Below are 24395 nucleotides of genomic sequence, written 5' to 3'. Positions count from 1 at the left end.
AATCATTGCTCCGATGGTGCTAAACCAACAGGCTGCCTGGCTCTTAAATAACATTTTGGGGAAGTGCAGGGAATTGCTGGGGTGCTAGAAACAATAAGCTGTGCAGTCTCTAAGACCATCTGGCAAAGCCTCAGAAATCGTCCCAACCCAAATAACTTCTGGCTTAAATAAGAACCTGTTACATGCTCTCTGTTAGCCCTTCCCCCAGGTACTATTGTTTTGATATTTGGGGCTTAGGTTGAGGCTGAAACAGTTCTGAAAAATAAATTTTAAATGCAAATTGGATACTTCTGTGGAGAGCAGGTTCATACATGCATGTGCATGACTTTATTTCTCTATATTACTGTATATAAAAATGGCTGGCAATTGAATATAAGAACAGCAGAAGCATTGTACTTGAGATGATGCATTATGCTATTCAAGTTCTGTTTCTGGCTGTATCCAGCTTTGCAAGTCAATCCACAAGTTTCTAGTCCACAATATTTCTTACTAGCCCACTTGCATACACTTAAAGGTAAAGGGACCCCTGACCATTAGGTCCAATCATGACCGACTCTGGGGTTGCGGCGCTCATCTCGCTTTATTGGCCGAGGGAGCCGGCGTACAGCTTCCAGGTTGTGTGGCCAGCATGACTAAGCCGCTTCTGGCGAACCAGAGCAGCGCACGGAAACACCGTTTACCTTCCCGCTGGAGCGGTACCTATTTATCTACTTGCACTTTGACATGCTTTCGAACTGCTAGGTTGGCAGGAGCAGGGACCGAGCAATGGGAGCTCACCCCGTCACGGGGATTCGAACCGCCGACCTTTTGATCGGCAAGTCCTAGGCTCTGTGGTTTAACCCACAGCGCCACCCGTGTCCCCTTGCTTACACTTACTTAATGTTCAATCATATATGGTATTGATAGATAGGAAGGCTTCCTTCCTTCCTTCCTTCCTTCCTTCCTTCCTTCCTTCCTTCCTTCCTTCCTTCCTTCCTTCCTCTCTTCCAGTCTATGAAAGTGTCTCTTCCTGGTTCCCTGCTTGGAGGCTATCCATGATTGCCACAGGTGGTTAGATGGGTAACTAACTATTTACAAACTTCCAGAGAGGCAGAAGTGTTCCTCTCTTGCAAATATTAATGACTATGAAACAATACACACATAAAAAAGAGAGGCTGGATCTCAGATTCTCTAGACAGATTTTAATAATTCCCCATAAATGCCCTTGCCAATAGTCACGAATGCTCTAAAGTAGTTGCTGTTTGTCATGATCCTGCCATTACAATAAAATCCAACATCAGATCTGACATGTCTTCTAGAACTGACAGGGTTGTTGTTTTTCCTTTTCCTTTTTTTCAAAGCTGCTTGTAAGGCAGTTTTGACCTTTCTCTTATCAGTTAAATGCTGGGAGCAATTTTGAACCGAGTGATATCAGTGCCCTTAACAGCAGGCTACATTAAACGGGGTATAATTATCTGAGAAGTGTGGGATAAAGCAAAGTGCAAATGGCACAGTGGTGCTTTTGTTTTGTTTTTAACAGGTTAGCTCAGTTCTCATGTAACATTAAGCCAAACTTTGGCTTGGCACAAAGGAGGAAATATCTGAGCACTTAGGGGAAGGATCACGGCCGTTGTCTCAAACTGGGCTCATGGTTTATATTTCCCAGAGAAATCACAAGCAGTAAGCCATTACACAACCCACATAGGAGTAACGCCACATACTAAACCAAACCATGGCTAAGCTCACAGCAAGAGGAGCCAAACTACCCTGATATTCTCACTGGGAGTCCATTTGATTGCTCAAGTCATGCAAAGTCACAGTTTGCTTAGTATGGTCACTGTGTTACTCAAAGTGGGGAATGACTATAGAAAGGATCGCCTCAAAGCTCTGAGCATTTTAGGTTGTTCCCGTCTAGCAAGTCACCAAGGATGGCAAAGTGGAAATGGTGAGGCATTAGAGTTTCCAACTTTTGCATAAGACAGTGCTGACACCTAAAACTGTGTGTTTCAGCATAGGTAGATTGTCTCCTGTCTCGTGCTTTAAAAAAAGGGATCTAAATGCAAAGTGAGGGCATCCACAGTAACTCTCCAAATGATTGGAATTGGCCTCCTAATGAAATAAATAGTATGGACGGTCTCTTGTCCTCTGACGAAACCATCTTTTTTTTTTAAAAAAAAAGCTTTTTATAGAATGTAGGGAAATTACAATGACAACAATGCATATATTCTTCTTCTCCTATTCTTCTTTCTTTTTAAATGTTTCTGTTCTGATGACTTGCCAGATTGGACCAGTAAAATTATGGATTGTTGACAACCTTAGTAGAGATAGAAAGGAAGAGAAAATTAGAACATAAACCACTCATGGTTCCTACAGAATTGACTCCATACCTATTAAATAATTTTGTAAAATTAAGGAAAAAAACAGGAGTAATGCTCACAAACTGACTTTATTCTGCTTGTTTTGTCCTTTCTTTTTCAATTTAGTATCTCCCCTAACCTTGAGTTGGAAGCTCTTTTTAAACGACACTTCACTCAGGTGGAATTTTTTCAGGGTTCAGTTCTCAATCCGCATGACCTGGCTAGAGTAAAGGTATTGGTTTCCTTCCTTTTTTTCTACCCTTCTGTTTGGTGTCTGCATTTAACTAAGGGTCCTGCTGTACACTTACAGTTATTTTCTTTCCAGGTGGAAATATGGGATGTGTAGTTTTGTGAGGAAGGCAAGAAAATCTTAGCATCTTTACCAAACTAAACTACAGTTCCCATGATCCTTTGGGAATAGCAATGGGAGTAAAAGTGATACTGGGTTGTAGTACAGATACAACCTCGAAACAATCTGTTGGTTATTCCAACTTCAGAGGGGATCAAAAGGAACCTTTCAATTAATTATCACAGGAAAAGAGGCGGGGGACTTGATGTGCTTGTAAACTAGCAGATCGGGTATAAAGGTATGAAAGCATTTGTTATTTTCAGAATGGGTAGTGACTCCCCGCCCCCCCATGGAATAACATCAAAATATGCCTGCAGATGCCCACAGTTGAGGCAGTGTCTGAGCCAGGATGTCAATGTGAGAGGAAGCTATGGAAGCTAAAACTCTGATTGCATAGAGTTCCAGCTCCCATGGAAACCTTCATGCATAGAGGTCTGAATGTATAGATTTCCTCAGCTGTCACATCCACGTCTAATATATGGATGTCGGAGGTGAGACCAACAACATGACCCTGCTGCTTCTTTCTGTGTGTGGATTCTCTTAATGCAGATAATGTGTGAAGGAGGATCCCGTACCTCATCTATGTAAAGGCTCAGGGTTTGATGTTATGTTACCTGTTCTTTTCAGTTGCTTTCACTCCTTGGGGGTTTTCTGTTGAGGCAACACTTTCAACCGTAGATCATCCTGGCCTGCAGTAGTTTGAAAGTCCCTCTATCCCTGGACTTTTCACAACTCTTCTTCCAATTTGTGAAAACCTCAAAGAGGATTCTTCTACCTCTCCCCACAGCCATGGATATGTGTTACCCCTCCCTGCTTCCTCCCACCTGTGTTTATGGAGTTTACATCATTGGCAGAAGCGACTTGTGTGGTGGGGCAGGACCACAACACTAGCTTCCTGGCAGTGGTGTTGCTGTCGTGCACCAAGAGTGGGAGTTGCATTGGCATTTGTGCCCAATGTGTCCACACAGACCTCCCTACCATCTCTTGGTAAACGGCAGTGACACTCCTACAGTTAAATTGGTGTTGTGGCTCCACCTCACTAAGCAAGCAGTTTCTAATCCTCAGGAGTCTTCCACTTTCTGGAATGCTGTTATTGTGGAAAGGCCAGGCTTTTGAGGCCTAGTCTCCTCTGCGTGAGACAATATGGTGTTAAGAATAGAGTAGTGGAGGACTAGAGATACCCTCCTTGGTTGGCCACTGTGAGAACAGGATTCTGGACTAGATCAGCCTTTGGACTGATCCAGGAAGCTCTTCTTATGTGACTCATGTAGCTCATGGCATGGTACACCACACACACACACACACACGATTCCACAGTCTAGTGCTGGAATGAGGAGATGCCATGAAAGCTGATAAGCGTTGGAGAAAATTATTGTAAACATCAGATTGCTCTTTATGTTTGTTTTCTTCTTTGGTGTCCAGATAGAGTCAGCAGACGCGTGCCTAATCCTTGCCAACAAATACTGCGCTGACCCAGATGCTGAAGATGCCTCCAATATTATGAGGTAATTTAGAAGAGGGCATTTTGATTCAGTTTTACTCCATGAAACAAAGAAACATAGAAAGAACGGAACCAGGCCTATTATTGGGCAAGCGAGGCAACTGCCTCAGACAGCAAATGCTGAGGAGGAGGAGGAGTCGGAGTCCCTCCTGCTGTTCCCTTCCATGCCCCTTTGACCATTCCTCTCCCTTGAAGGACAGAGCTATGTTTGCTACGTGGCATGTCCTGCACCCCTCCCACCTAAATTAGCCGACCGCCTCATGCCTGGTGGAGGACTTAGAGGTAAGATTCGACTGTTAGTCCAGTCAGCTTCTGCATGTTGAATGAAGCTTCTTGCCCGCCTCAGGCAGCAAAATCTCAGAGAAGAAATACTGGGTCATGAACACAGATCTCATACTGTTTCCTTTTATATTTTCAATCTGTTTCTGAGCTCTCGGGATACGTTGGGTTAAAAGTGAGGATAATGATGGTGTTTCTCATAGCATCCTCTTCCTCTCTCTCCTTTTCAGGAATTTATTTGTTTGTTTGTTTCATAAAATTTATGTACCGCTTGATTGGAGGAAAAAGCCACAAAGCAGTTTACAAAAAATAGATAACCTTATCACTAAAAAATAAATAAATCGCTACCATAATTAAAAAACAAAACCAAACCTACAACAGAGTATGCTAAAACAAATTAAAACTCATAAAGCTTTCTAAACATCTTGGTAGGCTTGTCTAAATAAGAATGTCTTCCACAGATGCTGAACAAAATCCATCGAAGACGCCAGCCTGATAGCAAAAGGCAGGGGGTTCCAAAGTGTCAGTGCTGCCACACTAAACAATTGAGTTTTTATATAGAAAAATGGGAACTGGGCAGAACAGGAACTGCTCAGATTCCAAGTCCAACACCCTAGGCAGGAAATGCTGAGACATTCCTCTCCCTTTCCCTCTCAACATTTCATTCACTGAGGCTGCATGCTCCCAAATCTAGCACTTGCCATAGGATCACACTGTTAAAATCTACCCTTCCCTCACAAGTATCTTAGCTAATGTGGTTGCAGTTAGTTGCCTTCATTATTGCTATCACACATTTCTAGAATCTATAATGCTCCCACTAAGTGGTTCCTTCAGCATATCATAAAAATAGCACATAGACTCTTGGGAGATGCATCATTTGTGTGGTAAGCAAATCTCCCTGTCATATGAGTCTTGTAAGAAGGGTTTTTTTTATTCATAATCCATTTAGCTATGTAACAATCTGACTGGTTGGGGACATGTAACACCAGTCTCCTTCCCATAGGAAGTTAGTTCCTCCTTGCTTCTAACCTGTTGGATTTAAGCTTTATTCACAACTGAAAAATACAGCTCCCAATCTAGGTGGTACTGATTTCTAAAGAAAAAAAATGTTATGATTCATCTCAATGGCAGAAAGGTAGCAAAGCAATCACAAATGTAGGGTTATAATAAGACAGCTTTCCTTATTATTTGCATTGTGCTCATATAGATCTTATTTAATGGAACCAATCTGCCCCCTTTTTTTAAAAAAAATCCACAACAACACTAAAATGTCAGAGTGCCATTAAAAATGAACTAATGCAGTGAATTGGCCCATGTTCAGAACCAATTTTATTGGCCTGTCACACACACACACACATGCTGCAAAATGAAGGCAGAGCTATGAGAAGCAGTTTAAATTCAAGGAGCGCTGCATGGGGTGGTGCCCATTCTTCTTTATTTTATTTTTTCCTGAGTGCCATTTTGAGAGGAAGTTCTTAAGGCAGCAGTAGAATAAGTAAGAGCAGCTGCTGTTCTGATGGGGCTTGCATAGGACTATTGTAACAGCCCCAGTGTTGAAACCAACTGAGGTTGAATAGCAGCAGTGTGTCACCCATAATGGCAACAACAGCTCTGGGAATTGAACCCAGAATCTCAAGGTTGTGAGCTAGGATTTAGCCTACTAAGCTACATGGCACTGTGCTTTCTCAGGAGTCAGAGCCCTCTTCAGGAATAGGGGACTAAGAGTATGGAACTTCAAACCCTGAGGTTGGTAGGAGCCTCTGAATTCACCAGGCCTTGTATAAGTCCTATGTGTCTGGCCTTCTACCCTTGCCTCATCAACAAAATATATACATTGTGCTTATTGCGTTTCAGGCTCCAACCCCTACTCAAGCACTCGACCTCCAGAGACTGTGGGTCGGAGATCACAGTCTGGATTTGTGTATAGCCATATGTAGTTCTGGCATGGTGTGATTGATAGCTCATGCCTTCTCTTCTCCCACAAGGCAGTGTGGGGAGGTAAACCCCAGACCAGCTACAAAAGTACCACGGGTGCTTCCCTGTTCCTATTTGGGCAGTTTTGCAAATAACTTGATTAACAGCACCAACTAGGAAATAGGTGACCAAATACCTATGGCAGGGTTGGGGAACCAGCAGGGCACTCACTCAGGCATCCAATGCACAAAGAAAGTTGGCTTTGGTTTTACTCTTGGCTCACACTTCCCAGCAGAAAGCAAGCTTTGACTGTACCGCACACCAGTTGAAGCCTACTGGATCGAGTTTACCTACAGAAAGCAGGCTTTGGCTCTTAGGCCAAATCCATATTTGCTTTAAAGTACCATGCAGGGCTCTCTGCAAGCCTTGTGTGGTGCTTTGAGGTCCCAACTTTGGGATTTCAAAGTGTCCAATCATCTGACATAATTGACAGGTGGCTAGCCCCTCTTTCAAATCTGACTTGCAAGACTAGGATCTGACAAGAACCTCTGTTACTACATATAGCAACAAAGTTGTGGAATATCCCTTTCCTTGCCCCCCCCCCCCAAAAAACACAACCCTGGCTTCTTTAATTTTCCAAAGGCACATTTTAATCTGGTGGGAGAACTCTTGCTTTGATTTTAAATTATATACATAGATTAAAGAGAAATCCAGATGCAGATTAGTGAGCTTTTAAATAGATTCCATGTGTTTAATTAAAAAAAAAGTTATTGGGTGAACAGAATCCTCCTGCGTATTTGCAGAACAAACGAGTTTGATTCAATAAAATTGAATGCTTAATTAAATGCTTCAGCTAAAAAAGAGTTTAAGAAGGAGAATTAAGAGTGGGATAAATATCTTTGCAAATTGCTTCTTGCTTGTCAGAGCAAGCTATGCAACCAATTTTGTCAAGTCCATGCTTGGCTGTGGAATATAGGAGCAATACATTCCCCTCTACTCCCAGTAGCTGACTGGAAATCTTCGCTTGTGGTATTGTTACCATAAGATTTCTTTGTTTGGTGAAGGCTTTGGAGATCTATTTTGTGGGCGGGGGAAAGAAGCAAGGCAAGAGCATTCATATTCACTGCACCCCTTGGGAGCTGAACCACATTGTGAAATCATTCGTTCCTGTTCTGCCCTACATCTGGGACATTGTCCCTTAGCCATTATCTGTACTGTCACAAAATGGTCAATTCAAGGACAGGTCACAAGTCTCCTCCCCCCACCCTTTGTTTGACAGGAGCTACTATTTGTTTTCCAATGAATGTAGTATTGTGTTGCGTCTTCCTGCTTTTTAATAAAGTGGATAGAATATGTATGGATTTTTAGCCAGAACCAGAGGTTCTTGCCTCATTTTAATCATGGGATATAAATTGCAATGTACAAAATGTATTATGGATGGTGTGTATAGAGAAACACCATGTCGTATGAGTGACCCAGGCTAGTCAACAAGGGAATGGGGCCCAAACATATTGATTTATTTATTTTTTGCTAACAGTGTAGACACGACCCAACAGAGCAATAAGTTGTTACAATTCAGGGGCGCAGTGTTTGACCTGGAGCCCAGCAAGTTAGCAAGTTTGAATTTGAACTACACAGTCCTATAGAGTTTTCTGCGTGGAAATGGTGGACATAAAGTCCTGTGTTAACAATTCACAGTAGGCTGTGCAACATTTGCCCCTTTTGATCAAACCATGGTTTGGAGGGAGCCCTTAAGCCATAGTTTCCTGGTTTAGGCATTATGGAAAGCTGTATTTTAAGTAGCCACTGAAGTATACGTGAAGGAGTTATTGAACTGAAAAATATGACATCCTATTTGGCCATGGAGTCATATTTGTGGAATTGCTGTTGAGTGAAAATAACAAATGTTGGTGTATTTTCTTTTCAGAGTAATTTCCATCAAGAATTATCATCCGAAAATAAGAATAATCACCCAGATGCTGCAGTATCACAACAAGGTAATAGAAAGTCTGTGGGATGCTCATCTCCAAACTTTCTCTTGTTAACACCACACTCATAAGCCTCTCTTGTAAATTTCAGTAATGTGCAGGAAATTATGAATAAAGCTAATCTGTAACACAGTTACATTCTGATTAAGATACAGCCTTTAAGGGTGGTTACAGCCATTTTATTGCACATATTACCACCATCTACACTTACCGTATTTTTTGCACCATAACACTCACTTTTTTCCTCCTAGAAAGTAAGGGGAAATGTCTGTGCGTGTTATGGAGGGAATGCCTGTGGGTGGGATGCCTACAGATTTTCCTCCTCTAAAAACTACGTGCGTGTTATGGTCGGGTGCATGTTATAGAGCGAAAAATACGGTAATAAGTGGTAAAATCATCCTCACCACTTGGCAGAATTCTCTGAATGACCAAGTTTACTCCAGGATTTCATCCCAAGGTTACTTGGTCATTAGTATGGGTTCTCTGCAACAGTCTAACCAGTTAAAGCTTGAGGGCCTTCTCGGTTGTGGCGCCCGCCCTGTGGAACACCCTCCCACCAGATGTCAAGGAAGATTTAGAAGATATCTGAAGGCAACCCTGCTTAGGGAAGTTTTTAATGTTTGATGTTTTATCGTGTTTATCTGGGAGCTGCCCAGAGTGGCTGGGGAAACCCAGCCAGATGGGCAGTGTGTGTGTGTGTGTGTGTGTGTGTGTAGTAAAAAAAACAAGACAAAAGAGGTAACCAAGCTATTGGTTGAACTTTTCTTACTGCTAAGCGCTGTGCTGAGTGTTTCCACTCATCAGTTGTGAACGTGTGGTTAAATATGTGGCAAAATTGTAAGTACTTTTTAATGTGGTAAACCTTGATTTATCCAACTATGACAACACAGAGGATGAGACGTGAAGGGGCTGGAGCGGTACATTTCTGTTTTCCAACATTTCTCTGTGGGACAGCTAGTTGTACTAGCCAGCCAGAATATCATCCTCCTGGCCAGTTGCCTGTTAAAAGGACATCAACCAGCAATACCCTGGGTGTTCAGTGTTCTTTTCCTGTAGAGTGGTACCTTGGGTTAAGTACTTAATTCGTTCCGGAGGTCTGTTCTTAACCTGAAACTGTTCTTAACCTGAAGCACCACTTTAGCTAATGGGGCTTCCCACTGCCGCCGCGCCACTTCTGCGCGATATCTGTTCTCATCCTGAAGCAAAGTTCTTAACCTGAGGTACTATTTCTGGGTTAGCGGAGTCTGTAACCGGAAGCGTCTGTCACCTGAAGCGTATGTAACCCGTGGTACCACTGTACCGTCAATAAAATTCATTTCTTGTGCACGAAATATGACACTGTTTGGGCAGGACTCTGCATTCGGGGCCATTCTGCCCTTAGGGCAACTATTTTCAAATAAGAAAAGGCACTCTGCACATGCTCTGGTACACTCATTTATGAGTAGGGTAGAAGTGATTTTTTTAACCGAACAACTAGCAACCCTAGAGCAGTTGCCTGTTCCCCCCTCCTCTCCCCATCCTTTGTTAGCAAAATGCAGATGCAAATGTTTGGTTGGGGTTTTTTTTCTTCCTTTTTCTTTAACCTGTGTTTTTCCTTTGCAGGCCCATCTGCTAAATATCCCAAGCTGGAATTGGAAAGAAGGGGATGATGCAATATGCCTTGCAGAACTCAAGCTGGGCTTCATCGCCCAGAGCTGCCTGGCACCAGGCCTATCGACAATGCTGGCAAACCTCTTCTCCATGAGGTCATTTATAAAGGTAATGTCTCATCTTATTACAGGACATTAGCATGGGATTCAATTTGTCATGGGGCTGAGTAGAGTGCATGGCCTAAACTCAAAACAGAGAGAAATACATCAGTTCTGATGGTTAAAACATTAAACAACATATTCCAAAGGAAAATAAAACCCATAGCCTATTACAAATTGGGCAGTGGGCCAGGTTCCTTCAAAATTATGCTTTTGTTTTTGTTTGGCACATCCATGGGCATTAAAGATTGTTCAAAGTGCATTTTTAATACTTTATTTCTTTCAGATAAACCACATGTTTATCAATGTAGAAAGCCCCCACAGGTTTGTTTTATATATATATATATATATATATATATATATATATATATATATATATGCAGGTTTTGGTGTCCTCGGGTGTCTTCCCGTGTAAAAGTTGGGGTGTCTAGGCGACGTTTCGACGAGGTCTCACTCGTCATCTTCAGGCTGGTGCTTTCGGCTTCTTGTTGAGAGAAGAAGCCGAAAGCACCAGCCTGAAGATGACGAGTGAGACCTCGTCGAAACGTCGCCTAGACACCCCAACTTTTACACGGGAAGACACCCGAGGACACCAAAACCTGCATTCCTGTACCCGTGAAAATCTACGAAAACATATATATATATATATATACACACACACACACACACACACACACATATATAAAAAGTGATCTCTATCCAATCCATATGGCAACAAAGTGCCGAGAGGAAAAAAAAGACACAAAAGTTTTCCTTTCTTGGCTTCTCCACACACCCCATTTCCAACCCATCAAGTGGCCAATGGATCCCTTACCTCAAGTATAAAATACAGAACATGTGTCTGTACAAAAGCCCAAGTCTCCAACAATAATAATTCATTTATCCTCTTCAGTCAACGAGGCCCTCGAGGGTTACGTGAAAATAGTAATAAATTATAAAGCCTAATGATTCTCAAGCATTTGGAGGCGACTACAGTAGGGACTTCTCGGCTAAAACCCCACTAGTTCCCTCAGTGTTAATTTGCTCCCATTTGGTCTTTGGCTGCTCTCCCCAGATTGGGAACTTGGGCTGATTCATTTGGACAAACGGAATGCAAGGAAACAGGACGGCAGTCATGAAAGAAAGGGGACGGAATACTCTTATAATTGTTCTGCACAGCAAACATGGAGAAGCTGCCTAGAGCATAGCAGAGGTAGACAACCTTGTAGGGGCTGAGGGCCACACTCCAATGGAGGGAAGTGGCCGAGGGCTACACACCTGTGGTGGCCAAGGCCAAAGTGAACAGGAAAACCCATTTTTCTCTTCCCCCACTTTCCTCTTTATTAATCCATTCTCCTCCCTCCTCTCTTTCTTTCCCTCCTTCCCTCTCTCATTCATCTGTTCACTCATTCTCTGTCACACATACATGGAGGCTTCCACAGCCCTAGACAATCAATTTTATTAAAGCTTTTCAACCTAATATACCATAAAATTCAAACTAAAGAGAATAATATATATTTTTAAAAAGCAATATAACAGGAAAACTAAGGAAAACTAAACTTAAACTAAAGGGGGGGGAGCAAAATACATTAAGAATAATCCTCATATGATCCTCATAAAACACAAAATTATAAATATATCTATGTAGTGCTCAGTCACCATTTTATCTTAATCTCCACACACAGAGAGCTGAAACCTCCCACCTGGCAGACCTTCCTCTTCCTCAGTCTCCCACCCTAAATAGCGGTTATATACATAATTGGCTGAGAAGGAAACAGAAGTATCTCTTTTTAATCTTCCTGTTCTTTCTCTAACACTACAGATTTCTCAAAGCAGAGGTGAGGGAGGAAGTGGGGATATTTGGGCTGCAGCAGGTACCTCCAAAGGGCCACCTATGGATGGCCCTGATGTGATGTTTAGGAATGCCATAAATATATGTCCCCAAGACACACACACACACACACACACACACACACACACACACACACACAGTATATCCTGTTTTGCAAACAGGAATGCTATTATATAGAATATTTGTTTGTTTTATGCTAGGATTGCTTTAAATTCCGTAAGTTAAGAAACGGGAGTCATTCCCAGAAGATTCTCACCGGGGAATTCATATTTTTCTCCTCTTTTGTTAAAATGAAAGAAGATGGGCGAAATTATTGTTGGAGGAAAGTGGCTTACAATTCTGGTATTAAACAGAGTTGGAGATAGTAAACAGAAGAAAGCCATTTTGGACCAATCTGAAACCGAAGATAATTCTGTTGGCGAAGTAGTTCAGCATCATTCTGAAGTACCAAAATAATCAGATACTGGGGGAAGGAAGCAGGAGAGTAATACTGGGAGAACCCTGAAGTGCATATGTGCCCTTTGAAATCCCCACCCCACCTCACTTTGCACCTCTCCTTCTCAAATCACTGAAAATAACTGGATATTTTTTCATGGGAGATAATTTTTTTCATGAAATGCATCCTCTGCACCTCACTTCTGCCCTTTTCAGTTCAGGGGGTAGAGAGAAAAAGTCACAAAGAAAGTAGAAAATATGCTCACGAGCATATGGGTATCACATATTCCAAAGGGGAAGCTAACAAAACAGGCGCATCTATCTACATGCCACCACAATTCCAAAGTTTATCAGATTTATTTGTGCACATATATTTTGTTGGACCTCAATCTCATCCTGACCCAGCCCCTCTTCCACAAAGTCCAGCGCTTTGTTCTCAGGCTGCACACGCTCTACGTGGGGCTGCCTTTGAAGGTGACCCGGAAACTACAACTAATCCAGAATGCGGCAGCTAGACTGGTGACTGGGAGCGGCCACCGAGACCACATAACACCAGTCTACATTGGCTCCCAGTACGTTTCCGAGCACAATTCAAAGTGTTGGTGTTGACCTTTAAAGCCCTAAACGGCCTCGGCCCAATATACCTGAAGGAGCGTATCCACCCCCATCATTCTGCCCGGACGCTGAGGTCCAGTGCCGAGAGCCTTCTGGCAGTTCCCTCATTGCGAGAAGCAAAGCTACAGGGAACCAGGCAGAGGGCCTTCTCGGTGGTGGCACCCATCCTGTGGAACACCCTCCCACCAGATGTCAAAGAGATAACCAACTACCTGACATTCAGAAGACATATGAAGGCAGCCCTGTTCAGGGAAGTTTTTAATGCGTGACATTTTAGTGTATTTTTGGTCTTTGTTGGAAGGCGCCCAGAGTGGCTGGGGAAACCCAGCCAGATGGGCAGGGTACAAATAATTTATTAATATTATTATTATTATTATTATTATTATTATTATTATTATTATTATTATTATTATTATTCAGGATGTGTGCGCCTGCAACAAAGTGATAAAACATGCAGCACAGTTACTGTTGGTGGTGGTTGTGCTCCTGGGTTCTGCTCAGTGCCAATTCCCTGTCCTGTTCTGCATTTGTTTCAAACCTCCTGGCCTTACTCTGGATTCTTATCAGGTTTTTTTTTTTTAAAAAAAAAAGCCTGTGGGTTTTTGGGTTTTGTTTTGTTTTTAAAGGCGCCCGGCAGCAGTCAAGAATGTGATTACAATCACGAACAGGACCACAAAAACAAGAAGCAAATTTTTTTAGCATTGAAGCTTGCATGCGTTACCTCTTGATTTTGCTGGCGGAGTGTGTTGCCTCCACCCTGCTCCAGCTCTGTGGAGATAGGGGAATGGCGAGGTAGTCTCAGTTGCTCCCAGGCCATATAGAAAATGCTTCAGGTAAATAACTTTAGTGGAAATATACAATGTTAGAAGCTTGCCAGCAAAATCTGAGCAGAAGTCCTGTCATTTTTAGAAAAATAGATTGAAGTGGAGAGTTTCTGCCCCCCCCCTCGCAAGCCTGATTGCAAAGCAGGATAATACATCATAAATGTTTGATCCATCACTGACAACGGTGCATGATCAGTGGTGACATTGCACATACTTAACTGATTATGGCTTAACTTTGCAGCCAAATTATTTGTCTAAACTCTCCACAGTAAAACAAACTTAGAAAACCAAAAATGCTATTTTGCATCTGAATATTTTTCTTCTGCTTTTTTTTTTTTAAAAAAGCAGCATTCTTCATATGGAAACTCTTATTTTGCATCTAACCTGGCCAAAGGAAAACAAAGCCAAGGCAACTAAAGTACATAACATTCAATTGTGCATGATCTGAGCAATTTCTGAAAATACTTAGTGTATGTATGTGTACACACACACACACAGAGAGAGAGAGAGAGAGAGAGAGAGAGAGAGAGAGAGAGAGAGAGTTAGTAATGTGGATTTTAATATCAAAAGAAGAAATAATTAAGCAGAAGTAATTTATAGGATGTACCCACATCAGAGTTATATTACTGGTAAAATAATAAAATACTGATGAGTACAGTGGTGCCCTGCAAGACGAATGCCTCACAAGACGGAAAACTCGCTAGACGAAATAGTTTTCCGTTTTGGAGGTGCTTCGCAAAACGAATTTCCTATGGGCTTGCTTCGCAAGACGACAATGCCTTGCGAGTTCCTGCTGGTTTTTTCCCTCCCCCCCTTTTTCTAAGCCGCTAAGCCGCTTATCAGCTGATCCGATCAGCAGATAAACCGCTAAAAGCTGCTAAAAGTCGCTAATAGCACTAATAGTGCTAATCCGCTAATCCTTCAATGGGCTTGCTTCGCAAGACGAAAAAACCGCTAGACGAAGAGAATCACAGAACGGATTCTTTTCGCGAGGCACCACTGTACATAAATATGTACATATACTCAGGACTAGACAGAATTGTTGCTGTATGCGGAAATAGTATAGCAAATTAAATGCTTATCTACACTTACGTTTTGCCCCTTTCAGACAGAGGTCTGCACACTAACGCTCCGTGTCTTTTTCTTTTCTTTTGCTTTGTTTGTTTGCTGCCTTGCACTGAGCTTTCCCCACGAAAACCCACTCTTTAAAGCTGAATCGGAGCAAATGTCAATTCGGGAGTTCCACGGGTTGACGTTTGTGCTGATTGAGCTTTAAATAGCAGGTTTTTGTGGGGAAAGCTCCATAGGGCCCCCCTCAAAAAAGGTGCTTGGATACAGAACAAGTGCAGGAAAGAATGTGTGCTTAGCTGGCTTCACATGTCATATCAGCTGTGCAGGTCAGAATGCCCATTGTTGGGTCATCAACAATCAGGCATCATCTACCAGTGCCTGTGCACTGACAGGGGGCCCATTGCCAGCTCCTAGACCTCACTGGCTCTTCTGCTGCTGGTCCACCTGGTCGTGTCTGCATTTGCATTTGCCCTTTTGAGCGAGAAATCAGTGACAGGAGAATAGTTCTTGATAGCCAGGGTAAGTGAATGGGCAGCAGTGACCATCTCAGTGAGGAGGTAGATGAACTCAGGGAGAGAGCCATCCAAATTCTGGGGGAAGCGCTGCAGGCAAGTTCCTGCACATGAATGAGCCCACATGAATGGGAGTTAAGGCCATGTGTGCTGCAACTCATGGCCACATTGAACAGCTGCTCTCCCAAGGTGTTGGAGTTAACAAAATCATTATCTTCTGAACTGCCCTGAGATCTTTTGATGAAGGGTGGTGTACAGTTCTACCTCAGGTTAAGAACTTAATTTGTTCTGGAGGTCCGTTCTTAACCTGAAGCTGTTCTTAACCCGAGGTACCACTTTAGCTAATGGGGCCTCCCGCTACCGCTACACTGCCTCCGCGCAATTTCTGTTCTCATCCTGAAGCAAAGTTCTTAACCTGAGGTACTATTTATGGGTTAGGGGAGTCTGTAACCTGAAGCATCTGTAACCCAAGGTACCACTGTATATATAAATGAATTAAATTTGATTGCAAGTTGCACCTCAAAAATACCTGCTCTGTCTGAACAAACATTTATCTCCTCTGTCCTCCAAAGGAAATTCACTATTGGAACTTCCTATTGTATTGGGAAGGGCCTGAGGGTAGAAACCTGCCAAGGTGTTTAATTTCACAAGTGACAAGGATATGAAACACATCAGCTCCTTATAATGTGCACAGGCCAGATTTGTGTCTAGTCGTGCTCTGTACTTTGTACTCATCTTTTCCCTCTGAACCTTCTTGCCTTGCCCATGGTTTCACTTCATGCTGTTTCTCTGAGGTCCTAGATTCTCATGCCCTCTTTTCCCCTATGTGCATTTTTCTACACACACACACACTTTTAGTGTCATACTTTATTCCCGATTGTATCCTTTGGATCTGCTGCTTGCAGCTTGTTGTGTGTAATGAGAAAGCAATTCCACAATTTTTCTCTGATTGTTCAAACTGAACCGACACCGATTCACTGTTGAAACCAAATCGAATTGAGGAGGGGTGGGTGGGAAGAGTTTTGTTTCTCTACCAGAACCTGATGTGGCTCATATTTTCCCTCAGAGGACAGCTGATCAATAAAAGGGAACAATATCTGAACTGCTAGATGTATGTTAAAGGTAAAAGGACCCCTGACTGTTAGGTCCAGTCGTGACCGACTCTGGGGTTGCGGTGCTCATCTCGCTTTACTGGCCAAGGGAGCCGGCGTACAGCTTCCAGGTCATGTGGCCAGCATGACTAAGATGCTTCTGGCGAACAAGAGCAGCACACGGAAACGCCGTATACCTTTCTGCAAGAGCGGTACCTATTTATCTACTTGCACTTTGAAGTGCTTTCAAACTGCTAGGTGGGCAGGAGCAGGGACCGAGCAATGGGAGCTCACCCTGACAGAGGCCCACGGATATGTGTGGTGGAGTTATCACTTTGAAGAAAGGAGGAGATAAGGACAGGGAGGGACTATGCACTATTTGTAAGAAGGAAGGAGGCATGCTGTATATAGAGCGGGTTTGACGGGCTGAGGACTGGGCTAAGGGGTGCTTGGCCTAGAGGTAGGGAAGGGAAACCTGTGGCCTTTCCAGTGATGCTAGACAACAACTGGTCAACATCCCTGACCATGCTGCATGCGGCTGGTGAGAGTTGGAGCCCACAGCTTTTGATAGCTGCAGGTCCACCACCTCTGTTCTAGAACTACCTGAGCTGCTGTTCCGTCAATAATTACATAGAAGTAGAGCTGAGCTAGTTGTGGCTTATGATGTCACTGCTGCACTGTGACCTAACAACCCTGACTGGGCAACAGAAAGACAGGAAGCAGCAGAAAGACTAAGGGCTGAGTTTCACATATTAATATGAACTCATTCGCCAATTCTCAGCCTGCAGACTTTTAGCCCTGGCGAATTTACGACTGATTTGGTTAAAAGACAGAATGTAGGCTCCAGTGGTTGTCCTTGGATCTCCAAAAGTCTCATGAGACATCACCACGAAGTTTAACCGAACTGGAAAGGTTTATAAACAAAACATACATGCCTTGTGAAAAAGCACTTGGAGTACCGTGAGAAACAGACCTTCCCTTTCCTTTTATAAAGACACAATTCTGTCATTGAAGACACAAAGTCTATATTGCTTTAGCTCCATGACAGCTGATTTTCAGTACCTGAGATCTTCAATCTCTGTACAACATGGGCTAATAAAGTTGAGCCAGCAACAATGGATTTCATTTCAGAGCACAGGTTTCAGCTGTAAAACCTTAAGTTTGTTTTGCCGAATAAACTATTCAGGCACTGGGTATAAATCTCTCTCTATTAAGTACTGAAGAGCCTAAGAAAATAGATGTGCTTGTTTCTTTCAGATATCATGTGCCGCAGACCCAGGCTTTATCGCCATTTCATTGTTGTTTCTGTGGATGTGCTAGCTGTTTTAGGGTTTGATAGTTGATATATTCCTCAAAGGTTTTCATACACTTTGGAAGACGTATGACTTCAGCTTGTGAAATGACGAAGTTGAAAAAGCACTTCAGAGTAAAATTCAGCTTTTAAAAAAAATATGACGGTATGGGACAGTTTTTATGTTTCTGATGGTGGTTTTGGTGATGAAAGTGAGTAACAATCCTTCAGAAATCTTTGTAATGCTAAACTAGTTGTTGCAGTTCCGTCCTTGGCAGGAAAAGCTACTCTGCTGGGCCTCTTGGAAGCACCAGCAGATACCACCATTTTCTCCTGACCCAAAAGGTTTTAGAGAAAGGGAACATAGTGGTGGTTTTGATGGTTCACACAACCAGCTTGAGTAGCACTGTGCTCACTTTAAGAACATTAGAAGAGCCTTGCAGGATCAGACCAAAGGCCCATCTAGTCCTGCATCCTGTTTGCTCTCAAGCACTCAAACAAGGGTGCTTGCTTTTGTGAGTGTCCCTGCTTAAATGCTGACAGTATTCTAAGAATGGGGTCACCCAGGTCAAGCATCTCTCCTCCAAAATGAATGTGGCTGTGGGTCCCACTTCACTGTAGTTCCTTCCACACTGTTCTAGCAACATATATGAAATGATGAAATATTCTAGGACAGCATTTGCCAATTTGATGCCCACCAGATGTTTTGGACTATAACTCATTGTCATCCCATGCTGGCTGGGCTGCTGAGAGTTATAGTCTAAAACATCTGGAGGGCACCAGATTGGCAAAGGCTGGTCGAGGAAGTGTGCACACCTCAATTTTTGGCCAGTGGCATGACCCCTCCTTTCTTATGATCCCTCCTCTGATCCCCCCCCCAAACCACCAGGACTACACTCGCCTTTTAGGAAAGGATTAGTGTTCTGCTCCAGCTACAGTGGGATATGTTGTGCTGCAGCCTAAGCCAAGCTGTAAGTTCATGGTATTAAAGTGTGAGATAGTTGCAAGCAAGGCCAGTGTTACTCTAATGAACTCATATCAGTGACTAGAGCTGAAGGACCTGATCAGTGCATTGGAGGGAGCACAGTGGCCAGAATGGTGCCCATCATAAGTTGTTGGACTACAACTCCCATAATCCCTGACTACTGACCTTCCTGGCTTGTGGCTCATGGGTATTGTTGTCCAACATCATGTAGAGGGCATGATGTTCTCTATTCCTGGCATAAGCTGTTCTGAAATATCTGAAGGAAGAGTGGGATATTCAGGTTGCATAATAGTAACAATAATCTTGACATCTCCCCGCTAAATACTAAAATAAAGAGTAGTGTAGTTAGCAGTAGGGTTTTAACCAGAAAATCAGTAAACTGTGTGCATCTTTTGTATAAATACTATTTTAGAATTACTAAAAATTAAGTGGGGCTGAATGATCCAAGGAGAAATATGAAACTAGTTCTGAAAGGCCTTGCAGCCTTACAGTTCATTGATTTAAATCAGGTTGTTTCGAAGTAAGTATTCATAGGATTGCAATCTATCTCCAATGATGCCCTTTTTTCCACCTACAAAGGTCAAACCAAATTGTCTCTATACAAGAGAATAAATTGTGGGGTTTTATTTCTGCAGATGCTTATGTATGTTACCGATTTTCTACTGCTAATCCATTATCAGTTCAGAGGAAAATGCTTGGGTTTTTTAATTTTACTATTTTAATTTACTATTTTAATTTTACTATTGGATTTTTTTTTTTTTTACTATTTTGCCTGGACCTTATTTTGATTTGTGCTCTACATGGTAATATGGCACTTCTATTCCTTGATTGCTAGCTGTCTGACCCGTTTTGTAACCAATTACACACATGCATATCCACCACTCTGCTTTCTTTAGAACATGGAGCATTTCCCCGCCTATATTTGGACATGCCCAATCGTTGAAGCATTAGATTGAAATCGTTGAGCTGCTTCCCATAGCAAACAGTGCTCACTTTACAAGTGGTTTAGCTCTATGACCTGAAAGGCATTTGTATCTGTAGTAAGAAACCATCGTTGAAAGAGTCTTGTGTTTTGTGGAGACACACCGGCTATCACTGATGCTTTTCTGAAGCAGTTTGCCCTTGAACATGACAGTCAGATATAAGTCATTGCCTCAGGATGTTTTCAATTGATTACTGAATGGCTACAGAATTAATTTGGGCATCTTTCAGCGAGTTGCTCCAGTTCAGTGTTTTAATATCTTTGCTTGACTACTGCTGGATACATGCATTCATATTTCATATAAGGAATTTATATGTCACATACATAACAGATAGATTATTATTGGTTGATTGTTTTTAATTTATTGTCTGCCGTTCACCCTAGGGTCCCAGGGTGGGTTACAGCCATTTAAAATGCAACATTAAAATAATATTTAAAATCTACAAAAAAAATTCAATGACAAAAAATAGGGTGGGTCTATAAAATATACATCTTGCACTGGATTTTAAAAAATCAGGAAAAGGGAGAGAGATAAAACTGCTATAAATTGTTGTGCTGATTGAGATGTTTAATCTGAAACCAAGCTGGATTGGAGTTTGTTGGGGTCTCTGGCAGCCTCTGTTTACATCATGGATGTTGGGTAATATTATGTATATATAATTTGTATCGTTTTATTGGTACCGTTGCTGCAGGTTTGTCATGGCCTTTGGCTAGAATAATAAAATTATATTATTAATTATTATTATTATAAAAAACAGAAATACACACTGCTTACATGGCTTAGCCATTCCTTCATAAGACTCAACATCAATTTGCTGTTAAAAAATAATAAAAAATACATGGGTAATCCAAAAGGGGGCAGATAATATTTTCTTGTAGTAGAAAACTGAAATAGATGGAAATTTGTGTATATCTATATCTGTATCAATAGCTGGCAGCCGAATCCTATGTTGGTTTGTTCAGAAATGCATCTAATTTTACTGGGAGAAAGCACTGTGTAATATTGTAGCCTTTGTATACAAGACACATCTGAATATTTTTCTCACTAAACTTTCCAAGTTCCTCCTGCAATTCATAGGACTTAGCTTACTTTAATCTAAGGCCATTGTTCTCCAAAAGTTGCCTATATTATTATTATTATTTTTCCTCCTTGCTGACAATTATAGAGAGAACATTCAATGGAAACTTAACAGACATAATTAATTGGTAAAGCAAATAACTGAGATACCATGTTTAATTACCTCAGAATTGATTTGTTTTTAATCACCTCCATTTGTTTTTGCGGAATGTGGTTGCAAATTCTAAAACCGTCTCTCCCCACCCCCTTTTTTCTCTCTTCTCCTTGCTCTCCCCACCCCCTTTTTTCTCTCTTCTCCTTTCCAGATTGAGGAGGATACGTGGCAGAAATACTACTTGGAAGGAGTTTCTAATGAAATGTATACAGAGTATCTTTCTAGTGCCTTTGTCGGTTTGTCATTCCCTGCAGTTTGTGAGTAAGTATTTATGCAACCATTTATTTGTAAGCCGCCTTCTTCCTCTCAAACGGCACCAGAAGCTCCTTGTTCCAAACCCCAATACAGTTGTACCTTGGTTTTTGAACAGCTTAGTTCTTGCAAGGTTCTGGCTCCCGAACGCCACAAACCTGGAAGTGACTGTTCCGGTTTGCGAACTATTTTTGGAAGCCTGATGTCCGACAGGGCTTCTGTGGCTTCCCATTGGCTGGAGGAGCTTCCTGCAGCCAATCAGAAGCCGCGCTTCGGTTTCCGAACATTTTGGAAATCAAACGGACTTCTGGAGTGGGTTTCGTTCGACTTCCAAGGTACAGCTGTACCATGGGTCAGTGTTAATGCAATAGCATTGCAGGACATCTTCAAATACTAAGGTTTTTTCCCCATGTACTGTAAATGCATTTAGAATTGATGTGAAGTGGGAGTGGGTTTTTTGGAAACAGACTAACGGTAAAGGTAAAGGGGCCCCTGACCATTAGGTCCAGTCATGACCGACTCTGGGGCTGCGGGGCTCATCTCACTTTACTGGCCAAGGGAGCCGGCGTACAACTTCCAGGTCATGTGGCCAGCATGACTAAGCCGCTACTGGCGAACCAGAGCAGCGCACAGAAATGCCGTTTACCTTCCTGCCAGAGCGGTACCTATTTATCTACTTGCACTTTGACGTGCTTTCGAACTGCTAGGTGGGCAGGAGCAGGGACTGAGCAACAGGAACTCACCCCGTCACAGGGATTCGAACCGCCCACCTTCTGATTGGCAAGTCCTAGGCTCTGTGGTTTAACCCACAGCGACTACTTGTGATCTATTTCTTAGAGCTATTTCCCAAGAAGTACGACATTGCACATTTTGTAGACATACCATGAAAGCACAGAAATTGGTATGAAATTCTGCTCCCCATTTTTGATTTTTTAAAAAGGCAGGTATGTAGCTCCTATCGCTGTGAAAATGAGCTTGAAAGTGTCCATGCACATTTGTATGAGGCTTGTGAGCTGAATAGGATTTCCATGGGTCAGGTGGGGCTTGGGTTCCTTCATAACTCCCTAGCACCTCCTCCCATCAATAGCTGAAGCAGAATAAATTAAGTAAATCTAGGCAGAGGGGTATTATTTTGCAATATACACGCAGGTCGCAGAATCATTCTTTTATTTTTCCAGAATGCCGATATCTACTTACTTTAAGTCAAAGTACACAGAGGACTGGTTATACAGGATGGGATTACATGACACATTGCTTCCATTATGAACAATTATAAAAAACTGACCAAAACAAGAATAATTAGTGCCAACCTCAAGTTCAGGCTTATTTTAATTTTCATATAGGTACATTTCACAAAGAAGAGAGCTATGTTGACGGAGACATATTTAGGATACTGACATTTTCTAGGCTTTGCATTGCATATATTTTGGTACTTATAACACAGCTCGACCAAAATAATCATCTACAGAATAAAAACAGCCACATAAGCTGTTGTGCAAACACTTGGATGCTCTAGCAGGTAAATTCTATAGTGGATCTCATGCTTGCATAAGATATTGTACAAGGTCTTCTGCAAGCAGAACATCAGCCTTGGGTTTAATTTTAAACATGCAGCTATCTAGGTATAAATGTCTCTTCCATGAGTTGGTTCTGATTGTGGCTGGGCACTTACAGACTTCCATGAACTTGCAGACAAGCCTCCTGGTTTAATCAAAAGTAGGGGAATTTAACTGTTGAGTAGCTACAACCAGGTGACTGAGCTGTACACATGGTAAAAACGAAGGGTTATGATGGCAGGGGGTGGGGGGGGAGAATTGTTTATAACAATTATGTCAATAGTTGTCTTGCATGCCAGAGAGTTTATTACTATACATCATTCACAATGCCTTCAATAAAAGTGACAAACTGCATCTGTCATCTCCATCATATAATATGTGCAGTGAAAAATTTCAGGATTGTCCAATACAGTAAATCAGCTTAACATGATTAGAACTGAACTTCATTAAAAGAGCCAAATACATTTCAAGCAAAGACTTCCTCTGTGACTGTTCTTAAACTAATCTATGACCTCTTGATTCATATTAAGATACAAGAAATGGCCTCTAGCTAGTACAATAAACATATTGAATATAAACTTTATTGATTAATAATATACATACAGATACTATCAAGATATACAGTGGTACCTCGGGTTGCATACGCTTCAGGTTACATATGCTTCAGGTTACAGACTCTGCCAACCCAGAAAAAGTGCTTCAGGTTAAGAACTTTGCTTCAGGATGAGAACAGAAATAATGCTCCGGCGGCGCGGCAGCAGCAGGAGGCCCCATTAGCCAAAGTGGTGCTTCAGGTTAAGAACAGTTTCAGGTTAAGAATGGACCTCCGGAACGAATTAAGTACTTAACCCGAGATACCACTGTATACTGGAAGGCTTTGGTCAAAACTATTTTTGTGTTTTTAATGAAATTCAGTTAAATCAGTTTTTTGCTTTTCTTTTCCTTAAACGTAGTAAAGTTTAAACCATTAAGAAATATAACAGTGCGTAACCAAACAAAGCCAACACCACATTGGTGAAACGTCATTGGAGATGTCAAAGATGATGACTTGTTTGTTTTTTTGGAGACACCCAACTTACCCTTTGATCCCAACGGGACAGTAGGTCTGGTGGCCAAATGACCAACTGATATTCAGATCCAGGGGGGCAAACATTGTGTGTGATGTCATAATGCCATAATGTCAAAGCTGCGTCATAATCAGGTTACCATAGAGGCAGATGTGAGGGCATCAGGCCATATGTGTGTGTTGGGAGCAGGAAGGAAGTACCCAGACTGAAAGGTGTTGCCTAAAATAGGTTGCCAGGAAGGAACCTGTTGTCATAGTAGGGTAAATAGGTAGAGGTGCGTATTTTGAGGGATCAGATTTTCATGGAGAGAAATTGAGGCTAGAACCCAAGGAAACAGCGAATTGAACATGTTATCAGTAATGGCTCATGTTCACAATAGTGGCTGGCTGCATAACCCTTAGGTAAGTTGCATAAATGTTTTCCATTCTCCTGTGTGCTATTTATTGATCATAAGCAGTCAGGGTTGCCTCCGTCTGGCTATAGTAATAGCAGGGCCACACATAGTTTCTAGGCTTGAGCAGTTTGATCGTAGCATG

General features: G+C 42.1%; 1 protein-coding gene and 1 long non-coding RNA gene across 17 annotated transcripts in view; one reads left to right on the top strand and one right to left on the bottom strand.

The window, feature by feature from the left end:
- Positions 1–24395, top strand: part of KCNMA1 (potassium calcium-activated channel subfamily M alpha 1) — a 557989-nt gene that overhangs the window by 375097 nt on the left and 158497 nt on the right. For all 15 annotated transcript variants that reach the window (XM_083502377.1, XM_083502375.1, XM_083502379.1 and 12 more), the window contains exons 11-15: positions 2463–2568; positions 4108–4190; positions 8307–8376; positions 9970–10125; positions 21136–21245. In XM_083502377.1, coding sequence (XP_083358503.1) covers positions 2463–2568; positions 4108–4190; positions 8307–8376; positions 9970–10125; positions 21136–21245 — 525 coding nt within the window. The remainder of the gene's footprint in view (positions 1–2462; positions 2569–4107; positions 4191–8306; positions 8377–9969; positions 10126–21135; positions 21246–24395) is intronic.
- LOC310706691 lies at positions 1042–24107 on the bottom strand. 2 transcript variants are annotated; one of them, XR_014526071.1, is made up of 3 exons: positions 23872–24107; positions 18936–19026; positions 1042–2293 (listed from the first exon to the last, which is right to left on the bottom strand). It is a non-coding gene; the product is annotated as an uncharacterized lncRNA (long non-coding RNA). The 2 variants fall into 2 exon arrangements; XR_014526072.1 differs by lacking the exon at positions 23872–24107 and adding an exon at positions 22434–22614.

The sequence above is a fragment of the Podarcis liolepis genome (assembly GCF_965112155.1).
Source record: "Podarcis liolepis genome assembly, chromosome: 5".
Lineage (NCBI taxonomy): Eukaryota > Metazoa > Chordata > Lepidosauria > Squamata > Lacertidae > Podarcis > Podarcis liolepis.
The sequence above is the reverse complement of the archived record's forward strand: the minus strand, read 5'-3'. Positions and strand labels throughout refer to the sequence as shown.